Source organism: Cydia fagiglandana, chromosome 3, assembly GCF_963556715.1.
Source record: "Cydia fagiglandana chromosome 3, ilCydFagi1.1, whole genome shotgun sequence".
Taxonomy (NCBI): domain Eukaryota; kingdom Metazoa; phylum Arthropoda; class Insecta; order Lepidoptera; family Tortricidae; genus Cydia; species Cydia fagiglandana.
The window spans coordinates 11,966,723-11,981,738 of record NC_085934.1 but is presented as its reverse complement, the minus strand read 5'-3'; the positions used below and the strand labels follow the sequence as shown (position 1 = coordinate 11,981,738).

Genomic DNA, 15,016 nt, shown 5'->3' with positions numbered 1-15,016 from the left:
TGATTAAGGTTGATATTTTTAAATTGACTTTTATATAAAAACATGTTGAACGTTCTGGTACAGTTCCGATCAGTTTTTTCTTTGGATTAACATATTTTGAATTCCACATGTCGAGTAGGAATGTACCAAACGAGATAAATGTCAGTTATTACTAACTTACCCTATGCTCATATTAAAAAGATATAATCCATTAAGTATCTAAGTTGAATCCTTTTATTTACCCACACGCTGCGATTATCAGTGAGGTCGCCATGGCCGCATGTAGGTAATCATGCCGTGTTCTGTTTCCAAATCATATTCCTATTGTTTTCAGTTTCCCACCGCCATACATATCGTCACCGGAGTCCAACATAGCCTGGTTGTACGACGAACTGGACGCCCAGTGGCGACGGTGGCTACCCGCCGGAGTGTCCCACACGGTTCGCCGCGGGGCGTTCTACTCTGTCCTCGTGCGCCCCGGCTTCCGCATCATATCACTCAACATGAACTATTGCAACAACAAAAACTGGTCCGTATTCTTTTTAATCTTAATACGTTATCTACATGTTATATAAATTATGCCGAGTATGAACCTAGCATTATCATGAGCATAGGTTGCAGTGGCGGCGCGTTTAGATTGTTCGTAGGCAAGCCGTAGCTGAGTTGCCCTTCCTTTTCTTCAAAAGTTTAACCCTTAAATGCATAGTGATGTATATATACATCACATGTTTGATGGCTCGTGGCTCAATATTCAGATATTTAATATAACGTTTATTACTTTTTTTAAATAAATGTGACATTTACGTAGTAGATTCTGAACGCATCCATAAACTTTTGATTATTTTTTTTTCTGTATTATCATATTTACAAACTTTGGCGCGTAAGTTGCAAAACTGATCGCCACGAAATTTTCAAGTTTAAATTTCATTAACAAATAATTAAAAACACTGGAAGGAATAATTGTTTCTGAAAAGGAAATAAAGTAAGTGGAAGGTATATTATTAACAGGTTTGATAATAATAGTACTGTTTTCTAAAAATTAGTGTTTTATATGTGATGCGTAAATACATCACCATGCAAAATCGGTCCTAATAGAATTCACTGTATTATTTCGTTATTTGAATAACTATTGAGAAGTTTTAGATATTATTTTCTTATAAATTGGCATCCGTGGTATTGGAAATTGGCAGCGTCAGTTGAGTGTGACGCTTTAATATAATATTATTGACTCTAGTCACAGTCATGTAGTTAATAAAACAACCATATGCTATAATTTACGACTTTACTTCTAAATTAAATAGAGGCCTGGCACATCTTACACAAAAAAGATCGGGCAGATATCGTTCTATGTCATTGTAATGTGCTAAATTATTATTGTGCCCACATTTACACAGGTCTCCTATTAATATTATATTTTCTTCTTTTAGATCGATTATCCAAATTGGGAGAACATCGTATAACAATTGGCATAATATACAATCAGGAAGCCACAATCTAAAGATTGATTGTTTGATACTGTTGACCTGTAATAAATTAAACAACATTTGCTACAAACAAAAAATATAACTATGTGATGTTAATAATAAAAGAATAAAACAAGTACTTAATACATTTGAAAAAATAGGCACCTTTTCTAGAAGTGGCTTTTCGCAGTTCTTTTCCATGAAGTAATCCCCCTAGTAGCATTTTCGTTGGGGCCCACGGTGCCAACGGTAGGGAAAACGTTGGGATGAGGTTCGTTCCGTAGCCAACATTAATTTTGTATTGGCCCACCATCGCATTTACCAACATTCGCTGTGGCACAGATGCCCAACAATGGGCCTTTGTGTATTTTGGTACCGTTGGCTAAACAACGATAATATTCGTTGGCCCAATGACGACATATATCGCATTTACCAACATTGGCAGTGGCAGTGATGCCCAACAATGGGCCTTTGTGTATTTTGCTACCGTTCGCTAAACAACGATAACATTCGTTGGCCCAATGGTGACGAATACCGCATTTACCAACATTGGCTGTGGCACTGATGCCCAACAATGGGCCTTTGTGTATTTTGGTAACGTTGGCTAATCAACGATATCATCCGATGGCCCAATGATGACAAATATCGCATTTACCAACATTGGCTGTGGCACTGATGCCCAACAATGGGCCTTTGTGTATTTTGGTAACGTTGGCTAATCAACGATATCATCCGATGGCCCAATGATGACATAAATCGCATTTACCAACATTGGCTGTGTCACTGATGCCCAACAATGGGCCTTTGTTTATTTTGGTAACGTTGGCTAATCAACGATATCATCCGATGGCCCAATGACGACAAATATCGCATTTACCAACATTGGCTGTAGCATTGATGCCCAACAACGGGCCTTTGTTTATTTGGTAACGTTGGCTAATCAACGATATCATCCGATGGCCCAATGACGACAAATATCGCATTTACCAACATTGACTGTAGCATTGATGCCCAACAATGGGCCTTTGTGTATTTTGGTAACGTTGGCTAATCAACGATATCATCCGATGGCCCAATGATGACAGATATCGCATTTACCAACATTGGCGGTGGCACTGATGCCCAACAATGGGCCTTTCTTTATTTTGGTAACGTTGGCTAATCAACGATATCATCCGATGGCCCAATGACGACAAATATTGCATTTACCAACATTGGCTGTAGCATTGATGCCCAACAATGGGCCTTTGTGTATTTTGGTAACGTTGGCTAATCAACGATATCATCCGATGGCCCAAACATTGGCTGCGGCACTGATGCCGAACAATGGGCCTTTGTTTATTTTGGTAACGTTGGCAAATCAACGATATCATACGATGGCCCAATGACGACAAATATTGCATTTACCAACATTGGCTGTAGCATTGATGCCCAACAATGGGCCTTTGTGTATTTTGGTAACGTTGGCTAATCAACGATATCATCCGATGGCCCAATGATGACAAATATCGCATTTACCAACATTGGCTGTGGCACTGATGCCCAACAATGGGCCTTTATTTATTTTGGTAACGTTGGCTAATCAACGATATCATATGATGGCCCAATGACGACAAATATCGCATTTACCAACATTGGCTGTAGCATTGAGGCCCAACAATGGGCCTTTGTGTATTTTGCTACCGTTCGCTAAACAACGATAACATTCGTTGGCCCAATGGTGACGAATACCGCATTTACCAACATTGGCTGTGGCACGGATGCCCAACAATGGGCCTTTGTGTATTTTGGTAACGTTGGCTAGTCAAAGATATCATCCGATGGCCCAATGATGACAAATATCGTATTTACCAACATTGGCTGTGGCACTGACGCCTAACAATGGGCCTTTGTGTATTTTGGTACCGGTGGCTAAACAACGATAACATTCATTGGCCCAGTGAGCACAAATATCGCGTTTACCAACATTGGCTGTGGTACTGATGCCCAACAATACCAGTTGAGTTTGCTTGTGGCGTCACTAGATGGCGTTACTGTCTCCAAACATCGAAGTTATAGTTATTTTCTCGATTATTCCGTATATAATCATAATATTTTTTTAAAGTAACTTATAAATATAATAGCTTTAACTATAAAATGTATACATAAATTTAAAAAATTGTATTTTACCAACATTTTCTCAATTTAAATCTCAAAAAACATAAATCTCGCTTACGAAGTTTCGAAGGGCGGTTAGTATATATACAAATTAGAGTGTATAGTAAGTGTACTTGCTTCGGCAGTACATATACTAAAATTGGAACGATACAGAGAAGATTAACAACAACTGCTGCCTAGGGCCTTCATGTGGATACAACCAATGCCTACCGTAGTGTAATTGTAATATTTATCAGCAAAGGCCCAACGTCGTATTACACAACCACTTACCTAACGTAGGGTAACTGTAGGACTCGTAAACAAAAGCCCATTACATAATTAGACTGTAGGCACACTATAAATTACACAACTATTTACCTACGGTAGTATTGTACGAATCCTACACAAGGCCCAACGTTAAAGTGACAATGTTGGCCCTTTGTGGGACAAGCTGTGTTGGGCCTTCAACCTGGTGCACGACTACCTACCGACCTACCTGACTTGCCGTTGGGTAATTGTTGAATTTGCAAACAGAAGCACAGCGAAAAAATTTCCCTTTTTTATTTTTTTGCAGTTGGCCCTACAGCAAGCCATACGGCCAAATGTAACAATTAACCAACCATCAAACAAATGTGTATAGGCCCAATCACGGCCCAACCAAAACCACCACCGTTGAATAATTGTATGATTTATTTAAATAGGCCCAACGAAAAAATTACTCTAATGGCCCTCTGTTGGGAATCTTCGGGAGGGCCTTTGTCGAGGGCCCTCCAGCAAATCGTACGGCCAAATGTAACAATTAACCAACCATCAAACAAATGTGTATAGGCCCAACCACGGCCCAACCAAAACCACCACCGTTGAATAATTGTATGATTTATTTAAATAGGCCCAACGAAAAAATTACTCTTATGGCCCTCTGTTGGGAATCTTCGGGAGGGCCTTTGTCGAGGGCCCTCCAGCAAATCATACGGCCAAATATAACGGTTGCCCAACTTATACGTAAACAAAGGCCCAACAAAATCCCTACAAGAAAATGCTATTAGGGCCACCTTATTTCTTATAATTTCGCAAATTTGCCAATAACAAAAATTAAACAATGTTAAATCGTCAGATTTCATCATCTTTAGTCGATCTACCTAATTTATGCTTTTAACAAAGGTGAAACGAAATGAAAATAGGTGTTTTAACTTTGCCACCTTTTTATATTTTTAATTTAAAAATAACCAGTTTTTTTTTTCAAACTATAAAGCACTGCCCTCAACCTCTCTGCTTAGCCTAAAGGTTGACTGACTATAATTAATTAATGATATTAATGACTATTTTTTAGGGTCAATAATTAAAAAGAAAACAATAGTTTCAAAGAAAATTCCCCAAAAATTACGTTTTTTAGTACTAAGCTTAGTTTTGCAAATACAATTATTGGCGTTTTCTATTTTTTGTTAGGATGGCGAAACGGCTACAAGATAGGGATATCGAACAATTATTGGCTGCGTTAGAAGATGGCAACGTGTCTGAGGATGGCTTGGATGACGAGAATGATGATGAGGATTTATTTTACACCGATGCTAGAGAAATTTTGAGAGACTTACTGGATGAGGAAGCTTTTGACGGTAGTCGTGGAACGCACGAAGAACGTACTGCTGATACTGAACAGGATGATAGCGATCCACCACTTGTTGAAGATAGGCATGATAATCAACATTTCGACAAACGGAAGCTTATTTGGAAAGTAGGCCATATGTCTTACGACGAAACTAAAATAACACCTGATTCCGACATCATTGAATCCACCGACAGAACAATACAAGATCTTGATACGCCATATCAATGCTTTAATTATTTCTTTACACCAGATTTTCTCCAACAAATTTCTGATGAATCAAATCTATATTCATGTCAAAAAGACCCGGCTCGTTCGCAGAATATAACACCTAAAGACGTCCAACAATTTATAGGTATTATTTTATTTATGTCTGTCCAACAATTCCCAAGTGTGCGGGCTTATTGGCATGAAAAATACGGTTACGAGCCTGTGAAAAGCGTTATGCCAGTAAATAAATTTGAGCGGATACGAAGTTTACTGCATTTCAATGATAACACAAAACATTTGACAAGAGAGCACCCAGATCACGACCGCTTACACAAAATAAGACCAGTAATAGAACATCTAAATGAAAAGTTTTCATCAATACCAATGGACCAACGTCTCTCTGTAGACGAGCAAATGTGCTCTACCAAAATCGGCCACTTCCTCAAACAATATCTACCTAATAAACCTCATAAATGGGGATATAAGCTCTTCGTTTTGTGTAGTCTTATGGGTTACGCATACCGTTTTGAAGTTTATTCCGGGCAAGAAAAGAAAGATAGACCCGCAGGCGAGCCGGACCTGGGAAAAACAAACAATGTAGTCTTACGTTTAGCCAGGGTGATTCCGAGAATGAGAAATCACATAGTATTCTTCGACAACTTCTACACTTCATTGCCTCTGGTTTATCATCTGGCAAAACAAGGAATACACTGCGTTGGCACCGTGCAGCAAAATAGACTTCCAAACTGTCGTCTACCGGATAAAAAAGAGATGTTGAAGGCATCAGTTCCAAGGGGAACACATGAAGAGAGGATTACGCACTTTGACGGAATTGACTTTTCGGTGACGGCGTGGAAAGATAACAAGATAGTTACGCTTTTATCTGACTACATTGGTTCCGAGCCGATGGGAATTTCCGCACGTTATGACAAAAAACAAAAACAAAAAGTGGAAATACCTTGTCCAAAAATTGTGCAAGAATATAACATGCATATGGGTGGTGTGGACCTAATGGATAGCTATTTAGGCCGCTATCGTATCAGGGTCAAAAGCCGTAAATGGTACTTGCGTTTATTTTATCACCTTTTGGACTTGGCGGTAATAAATTCCTGGATTTTAATGAAAAAGAATTGCATTGCAAAGGATGTTCCAACAAAACAACTACCGAACCTTGGGCAATTTCGCAATGAATTGGCTGATGTCCTTTGCAATATTGGATTAACTTACGGCATCAAAAGAGGACGTCCAAGTAACGCTTCCATCGAACAAGGACTACAAGCGAAGAAACAAAAAGGAACTAGTCATCCTCTGCCAAGCGTCGATGTAAGAAAAGATGGCTTTGATCACTGGCCTATGATTGATACTCGTCTTAGGTGCAAAATACCTAATTGCAACGGGACAACAACCTGGTCTTGCTCAAAATGTAAAGTGCCTCTTTGCTTGAATCCAAGAAATAACTGTTTCACAAAGTTTCATCAATAAATTAGTAATCTTCAGACGCTTAGTAATGTTTAGACGCTAATGCATAGTGATGTATATATGCATCAAGGCTTTTTTTTGATAAAATGTATGTTTTTTAATTACTATGATTTTTTTCTTTATTTTTCCCTGATTCTATCCAACATTACTGATCTATTTGATTTTTTTTGAAGTAATACAAAAGATCATGCATTTAAGGGTTAAAGAAAATGGCCCAAGAGCCTGAATATCAGACAAGCCGATGGGAATCGAGTTCTATGGACGCTCTGCCACTGATAGGTTGGCATAGGTAATAAATAACCTCTAGAGTAGCTGCTCTAATAGACTCAAACGTACCTATGTCCCGTAAGCAGCAGTGTAGTAGCTTAACGGGCGAAGTGGTTAAACGGGTCCCACTCTCTTGACAGTCTTGACAGTACAGTTGTGCTCAGATCTTTATGAACACTACTTAGCAACTTCTGCTGGTGATTGTGCCACCTCGGTATTCCCATGCAATGATGACATGATCGTTAAATTGATGCTCTTTTGTGTTAAATTAGAGACGTTAATTAACTCCGCCGCTTGCAACAGTTGCAAAACTTCCTCTTCCCTCGGAATCCACGCCTTTGTCTTATCTAATACGTAGTCAGAATGCCGGTAAAACGGCTAGTACACTCTCACAGAATAGCGTCATAAGTAAGGGACTTTATACAGATACGTGTCGTATCAATATTCAAATGGGTTATACATAAGTAGGTACATAGGTAATAAATATACACACTTCTTATCTTCCGGTCTTTAATTTCGGGGACAACCACCCTACCAATAGGTAGATGAATCTTGCTTTAATTTTGAAAAATATTAATTCCAAATTATATTTTTTTAGGTGGCTGTTACTCAACAGCACCGACCCGGCGACCGAACTTCAGTGGCTCATCTACGAGCTGCAATCGGCAGAGTTCAGCGGGGAGAAAGTTCACATAATCGGCCACATACCGCCCGGTCACTCTGACTGTTTAAAAGTGTGGAGCAGAAACTACTACGCCATCATTAACCGTTATGAGTCCACGATTACTGCACAATTTTTCGGACACACGCATTTTGATGAATTCGAGGTGTTTTACGATCCAAACGATCTAGGTAAATACTAAAAATATGCTACAAACTCGTCTCTACCTTACGTTTATTGCAAAATCGGCAGGTCTAATCGTTTTCCGAAATATTAAGAAAAAAATTATACGTCATATGCTCGTGAAAATAGCTGCTCTATTTTTTTTATCCTTCTAGGGGAAAGGAAAACATGACTTAACATTTACGTATTTTATTTGTTTACAGGCAGAGCAACAAGTATAGCCTATGTGGGACCGTCTGTATCGCCTTACTATGATTTAAATCTTGGGTATCGAATATATTATGTGGACGGAGATCATGAAGCAACTACTCGGGTACGTCTAGATGTAAACTGTCTAAACTACTAGTGGCTATGTGGGCTGTAGACCTCGTAATAAGCTTCATAAGCTTGAAAAAACAACCTCGTTCTTAGGTGGCATAGACCATAGACCTAACCTGCACTTACGCCATTTTCCAAAAAACGAAACGACAGAAAAATTAAGAAATCGTTTGAGAAATGCGACCTGCAAAGGAGAACATCAGCACATACGAAAGCATTTTTGCCCATGCTGAAACGGAGACCCTTGCCAACGCTAGGTCAATAACGTAGGTACTTATTTACACAGCAAGAATCGCGAAAATGTATGGCTAAAATACACTACAAAAACGTACTTGTAGAGTGAAGTTTATTCAGTTTGTTGATCCGTGATTCTAGCCATCATAAGACGGCATGGTTAGTGATTAGCGTTCAAAAATCAATTTCTAAGTTTTATTGTAATTTTCAGTTAGTGGTGGATCACGAGACATGGATAATGAACTTGAAAGAGGCCAATTTGTTTGGCTACCCGATATGGTACAAGCTGTACTCTGCGCGGTCGGCGTACACAATGAACGCCCTGCGGCCGCAAGACTGGGACAAGTTCATTGACGACATGACAGCCAAGGAAGATGTTTTCAATTTATATTTCAAGTAATTAAAGTTTCCAATTATTTTATTGCCTTATTTAAAGTAAATTAGACAACACATGATAACTAAGTAACGTAGGTGCCAGTACTGTGGAGGTTCAATCTTCGTAATGGCGACTGCTTATGATAGTACACCCTTTAACCGAGGTAGACACCTAGGAAGATTTATTATCGATGCACTCTTGCGACTATATAGGACCTTGACGTGATCACACAACGCTCCCTCAAATCTCTTGCAGCGTCCTTTGCTTCCTTTCAGCTAATTGGACCAATTTTCATTTTTCTCTCAATAAATCGTCGCCATAATGGCTCAGGACGGCTAGTTCTACATCAATCACCTTACAACTGTCAGTTGAAAATTGCTTGTATTCCCCCTTTTGTAGGTGAATTATGGTCGCTAGTGCTCATCTCTTAAGTATTGCTCCACTGGGATTACTTCTGTATTTCTTCTATAATGCATTAGATAATAATCTTCCAGGCATTACTGGAAGAACAGTCCTCGCCGAGGCACTTGCGACGGCGAATGCCGCAAGCGGCTGGTATGCGACGCGCGCTCGGGCCGCTCGCACGACCGCCGCGCATTGTGCGGGCACATCGAGGCGCGCATCGACGGTTCGGCGCCGGCGCCGCAAACGTGGCGAGCATGGTTCTATAATGGGCTCTCAGTCTCGTAAGTAGCTCAGCAGTGTTCGAGAAATTTAGAAAATGCAGAGCCATACTGCAGTGTACATATTTCACTCAATCAAAAGCGATATTATACACCCGATAGATATATCACAGTAGTGTCTGGACTAAAGACAAGTTCATACTATAAACTTGATTGATTATGAATTACTCGGTCTCACAATCTGCAGCATAATTAATAATTATGATTTAAGCACTTGTAATCGCTAAGTAATCGATTACCTATTCAACTCTAGATGGAATCCCACTTTAACAATGTAATAAAAAAGCACTTAGTCTTGTAGCATGTTGAATGCAGAATGCAGTGCAACACGTGCAACGACTGAACTATAGTCCAGCGACACTGTTTTGTACTCTAAAAGTACTATGTGTTACCTATCCTATCTATGTAAATATTTGCCTGCCCGTATCTTCACATCCTTGAATAAATAATGATTAGGTACTTATGTAATTTATGTACGTATACATTTATTTATGTCGTATTTTCAGTTTCACAGCTATAGAAAACTTAATCAAAGTAGTTTTGGATGCTTTATAAATTTTGCTTTTCTACTAAATAATGGAATGATATGTCAAGGTAAAAATATGTATTAAACACCATGTATCTGCACTTACAGCTGCACTAGCGATGAACAAACATGCACTGCACCTAGGCCTAATAAGTAATAACTAAAAGTTGTAAAAAGTGGATCAGTGGCGTATTTCAATACCCTTCGCTTCCATTTTCCATTTTGCAACTTGTCTAAAGCTTCCATACAGTTCAACATCGTAAGAAGTTTGATGCCAACTATTTTTGGACTACGGTCCAAAGGCATAGTTAATACCTGCATGGAGAGAATTCTCTATTACTTTCTCTCAACATCGTTTACGTACTGCACTCTACCTAAACAGCAAAATCTAGCTTACTAACAAAATAATTTTATTTACGTAACAGAATAATATAAAATATGTACAATTTTCATTGGCATTCTACCACCTGGCGACTTCCATCTCAGCTCATAAGAAAAAGAAATCATCTACCAACTTAGTTACAATGTTATCAAGCTGTTCGTAAGGTTAATTACGTCCCGTCTGTTCGTCCGTATGTCAAATATATGTATTTTAAGTAGAAACTATTTTGGGACACAAATTTAACTACGGTATATAAATAGTCAATGTAGATATTGATAAGGAAATACTTCATACTAAAATTGTTTTTAACAGGATAACTCAAAATAAAAACTATCTTCATTCAACCAAAGGGTGTAAGTGCTGAGTGCCGTATTTCGTATAAAAATAAATAAAAGAAAAGAAATAAATTGATTTTATCTCAGGCAAGATTTTATATAGGACCAAATCGATATATATATAAATCGTCTGCAATAGACGAAAAGGCCTATGATGATACGATCAAATAGGTACAGTCAGCCAAAAAAGTGGTTTACCACTTTTCGACTCTATCAGTCAGATGATAGAGTCGAAAAGTGGTAAACCACTTTCTTGGCTGACTATACAATATATGGAACCCTTAATTGTGCGTGGTCTGACACGTACTAAATCGGATTTTTGTTCCTACAGCTTGAAATGGTGATGGTTCTCGCATTTCTGCATAAACAGTATCGGCCAATTCAATTTCAATTTTCAAGTAAAGATAAAAGTTATCTTTCGTCATGACTGACAAGGAATCATTGAGTATGAATAAAAAAAAACAGATGTTTTGGCCGGTACTGTATTAACTATTAAACAGCTTTTGATATTAACTGCATTTGACTGTACATACCTTATTATTGTTTATTTCTTTTTGTACAGACCTAGTGTACAGCAAGTTTAAGGTGGTGGATATAACAAACGCAAAGGTGGGTACAATTTAACATTAAACTGTCTTAACCTTTTGAACATCTGACAAACCCAAGAACGTCATGCACACGGCAATATCTCTAGCATAAGCTAGCAAATATATAAACCATACTTTGACAAGGTACGCCACAGCACTTATAAGCGTTCTTGGCGTTCAAAAGGTTAAGGGATTTCTTGCGATACAAGCAGCAATATACCTATGCAGGATAAGTTATCCTGGTTGCAAGAATCGAATAGCAATATCAGGGTAGGTATAGAACAAATAATTTTGAAGCTCAGCGAGTGGGGGTAACCAAGAATTGTTTATTGACAATCATGAATTGACCTGTCTTCTGTGGCCCGGTTTTTAAAATAAAGTGACCATCGCGGCCCGTTTCTACTTGAGAGTTACTAAATATTTAAGCAAAAAGCTTTTCGCTTTTCGGTGAAGGAAAACATCGTGAGGAAACCGGACTAATCCCAATAAGGCCTAGTTTCCCCTCTAGGTCGGAAGGTCAGATGGCAGTCGCTTTCGTAAAAACTAGTGCTTACATCAAATCATGGGATCAGTTGTCAAGCGGACCCGAGGCTCCCATGAGCCGTGGCAAAATGCCGGGATGACGCGAGGAAGAAGAAATATTTAAGCAAAAAAATAAAATAGGTCGGCGGCCTGGATCCGGACCGTGGTCCGTTATCTGGTAACCACTGGTCATGAGGGTATTACAGTGATTTAAAACTGTATTAACAATTCATTTCAGGATGTCAATGATAATGCAAATACCTCAAGTGGCATATTCGATACCAAAGTTCGTGATGGGTCTCGGCTGAGAAGTGCCGAATGAAAACAGCGGAAGTTTGATCAGCGCCGGAAGCTCGGTAGTTAAGTAAAGCTGCTGTAGTGACTTCAATTATTACAGGGAACTGATTACCTAATCTCGAACAATCTAATTGATCTGTGTGTTTACGCAAGACTAGTAAATTAGTCCCATTGATTCCGTTATTATTTTTTATTCTACGTAACATTGATGACTTATAGCTTCAACCATATAGATCTATTCTAAAATATTATTTAAAAATAAGGTTCCTAACATTGGCTTCGAATCAAATTTAAAACATAATCTGATTCACACTACTCGTACGGTGGTCTCAAACTGTACTAAATACTGAAACTTGTATAGACTTAATGATAATTTGATGTTAATAATAATTTAAGTAATTTTATATTGTACATATCTACAAATCTGTAAATTTTTAATTAAATGATTTTAAATGTATACATGTGCTTCATTAAGTGTTATACCACAGAATAAATAATAGTACTACCGTACAGAAAGGAAGCTTCCTACAAAACCGAAGTTTGACAGCGGTTCAGGGTCGAATCATGCTATCTCTTTCTAATACATGGCACTATCCCTTTCGGCTAATTAGGGTTGTCAAAATTCAAGTGATTATCTTATCTGTGGTCGTGCACGCAAAAGGAAGTCAAGTGGTGCCAACCCTAATAATTGCTCGGAGCAATGCTGAGCCGAGCGGAGCCGAGTTTGGCCGAAGTCAGGAGCTTCGCACCCCTGGTTATACCTACTTTACAGTCTTTATCATTAATATAGGGTACCTACTATTGTAAGAAAAAAAAAGCATAACTAATACCATATCATGTAGTTGATTAGGACATTTTAGTTAACTAAATGGTCACGGCATTTTTTTTTAATTTATTGATATTTTTTCGAAGGGTTCGGCCAAGATAAATTAAATACAATATTTTATCAACTTTTTATTTATCTTTAAAACTTCAATTCACAGAAATAGAGAGCTTTCGAAGCGTCCCGAATTATAATAATTATGTATTTACATTAAAATCAAATGAGTCTTTAAAATTATTTAAAATGTGTCAAAACACAATTGTGCCCATAATTATGTCTGCATAACCAAAATTGATAATTCTACACTATGACATTGAGTAATTCGATGTTTTGTGACAATAAAATTAAGAGCATTAAATACGTAACTTAGTAGCGATAACTAATGCGAAACTAACTGAATGCTATCCTAAATAAAATACAATTATAATTAAAAATGAGGTATGTACCAGTCAATACCATTACGTACAATTATGGAAAGAGGTTATGCAATAGTACTTGAATTTAATAATAAAATCATAGTTAAAATGCAAAATACTTAAAACTTTTAGTTACGCACTCACTAGAGAAATCAAGTAACTCATAAAATTAGTTGGTTTAAAACTTGGTAAATATTTTAAGTACCTAAAATGAAATAAATGGCACGATTTTTGAATTTCGAGCGCTCGATTTCGTTTGGCTACCGTCAATAATATCTCTACTACTAGGCATTTAAATTCTACTAATAGAATTTAAAACGGAGTGGTTAATACTTAATACACCAATACCATTATTTCTATTGCTCATATTTCAAAAATATCAAATCGTGCGCTCGCAATTCAAAAATTGGCTCTCAGTTTTTTTGATCTTTTCTAATTTAATAATTAAATTTAAATCTGATAACTAACTTTAGGTAATTAAAAGTATGATCTCAGAACATAATTATTACTAAAATCAAGTATTACCAGCACACAAGTTGACTTTTGATTGTAATACTATTTATTTAAATATTACGAACAAATTAGAAACCACTATTTTAATAATGTTAAAGGACTAGATACTTATTTGATTGTAATTAGGATTTTGTGTGACAATCCTATTAATATTAAGTATTCAAATAATCAATGTGATAAAAGGCAATAAAACCAAATTAAAAATAATTAAAATGTAACCTATCACCTAAAAATGCCATATTGTCCATGTAATTCGAGTGAAAGTTAAAAGTAGTGATGTAATAAGAACAGTCTTGTTTTTATGAGTAAATACGTCCTCCTTACATTGTTATTTTTTTTTACGTTGTGCAACTTGTGCACCTGATACTCAAAAAGTTAGTATAAAGGTTCGTTAATATATAGATCACTGGGGTGAATTAACTATTACACGGAGATCACCAAAATTATTTACTAAGTAAGTAAAAGTTAGGTAAGTACCTACTCGAACATTACACTGCAAAGATATGGCACTATTTAAACAGACTGGATGCTGATATTAGAACATAGGTACCTAAATAATTGATGAACAACCATTAAAATTTTGCAGAATAACTTCTGAATGTTGTGGTGTAGGTAGTTAATTCAATTTTCTCAAACATTCATGTTTGACAACAAATCCACGTATACATTAACCTTTTCAAGTTCACGATATCGGTATAAAAGTGAATTGTATGCTCAAAATGTTTGATTTTACCAAAAATAGTAAACAAATTCAAAATAATGTCAAGATCATAAAATAAAATCACTGAGTGCAATGTTAAATATTCAATAAAATCAATCACTGTTTTCAATTTTATGTTAAAAAATATAGTACCAAAGTTTGCCATCAGCACAAAATTTATGGTATTATGGGTAAATGGAAATTGCCATTTACATGAAGGTACATAATTCGGCTTATCATAAACAGGCACAACATAGGCACTAACTATCTCCTTCTAAAGGCAACATTAAGAGTCAAAATACTATTTCTAAATTAAAACCAAC

General features: G+C 37.1%; 1 protein-coding gene across 2 annotated transcripts in view; it reads left to right on the top strand.

Annotated features, from left to right (window-relative positions):
• The window catches only part of LOC134680076 (sphingomyelin phosphodiesterase), a 46,297-nt gene extending 33,603 nt beyond the window's left edge, over nucleotides 1-12,694 (top strand). The window contains exons 7-13 of one of the 2 annotated variants that reach the window (XM_063539105.1): nucleotides 314-508; nucleotides 7,736-7,989; nucleotides 8,185-8,294; nucleotides 8,745-8,929; nucleotides 9,404-9,595; nucleotides 11,398-11,444; nucleotides 12,183-12,694. In XM_063539105.1, coding sequence (XP_063395175.1) covers nucleotides 314-508; nucleotides 7,736-7,989; nucleotides 8,185-8,294; nucleotides 8,745-8,929; nucleotides 9,404-9,595; nucleotides 11,398-11,419 — 958 coding nt within the window. In that variant the 3' untranslated portion in view covers nucleotides 11,420-11,444; nucleotides 12,183-12,694. The remainder of the gene's footprint in view (nucleotides 1-313; nucleotides 509-7,735; nucleotides 7,990-8,184; nucleotides 8,295-8,744; nucleotides 8,930-9,403; nucleotides 9,596-11,397; nucleotides 11,445-12,182) is intronic. The other variant, XM_063539104.1, reaches the window with a different exon arrangement.
• Nucleotides 12,695-15,016: the final 2,322 nt, after the last annotated feature.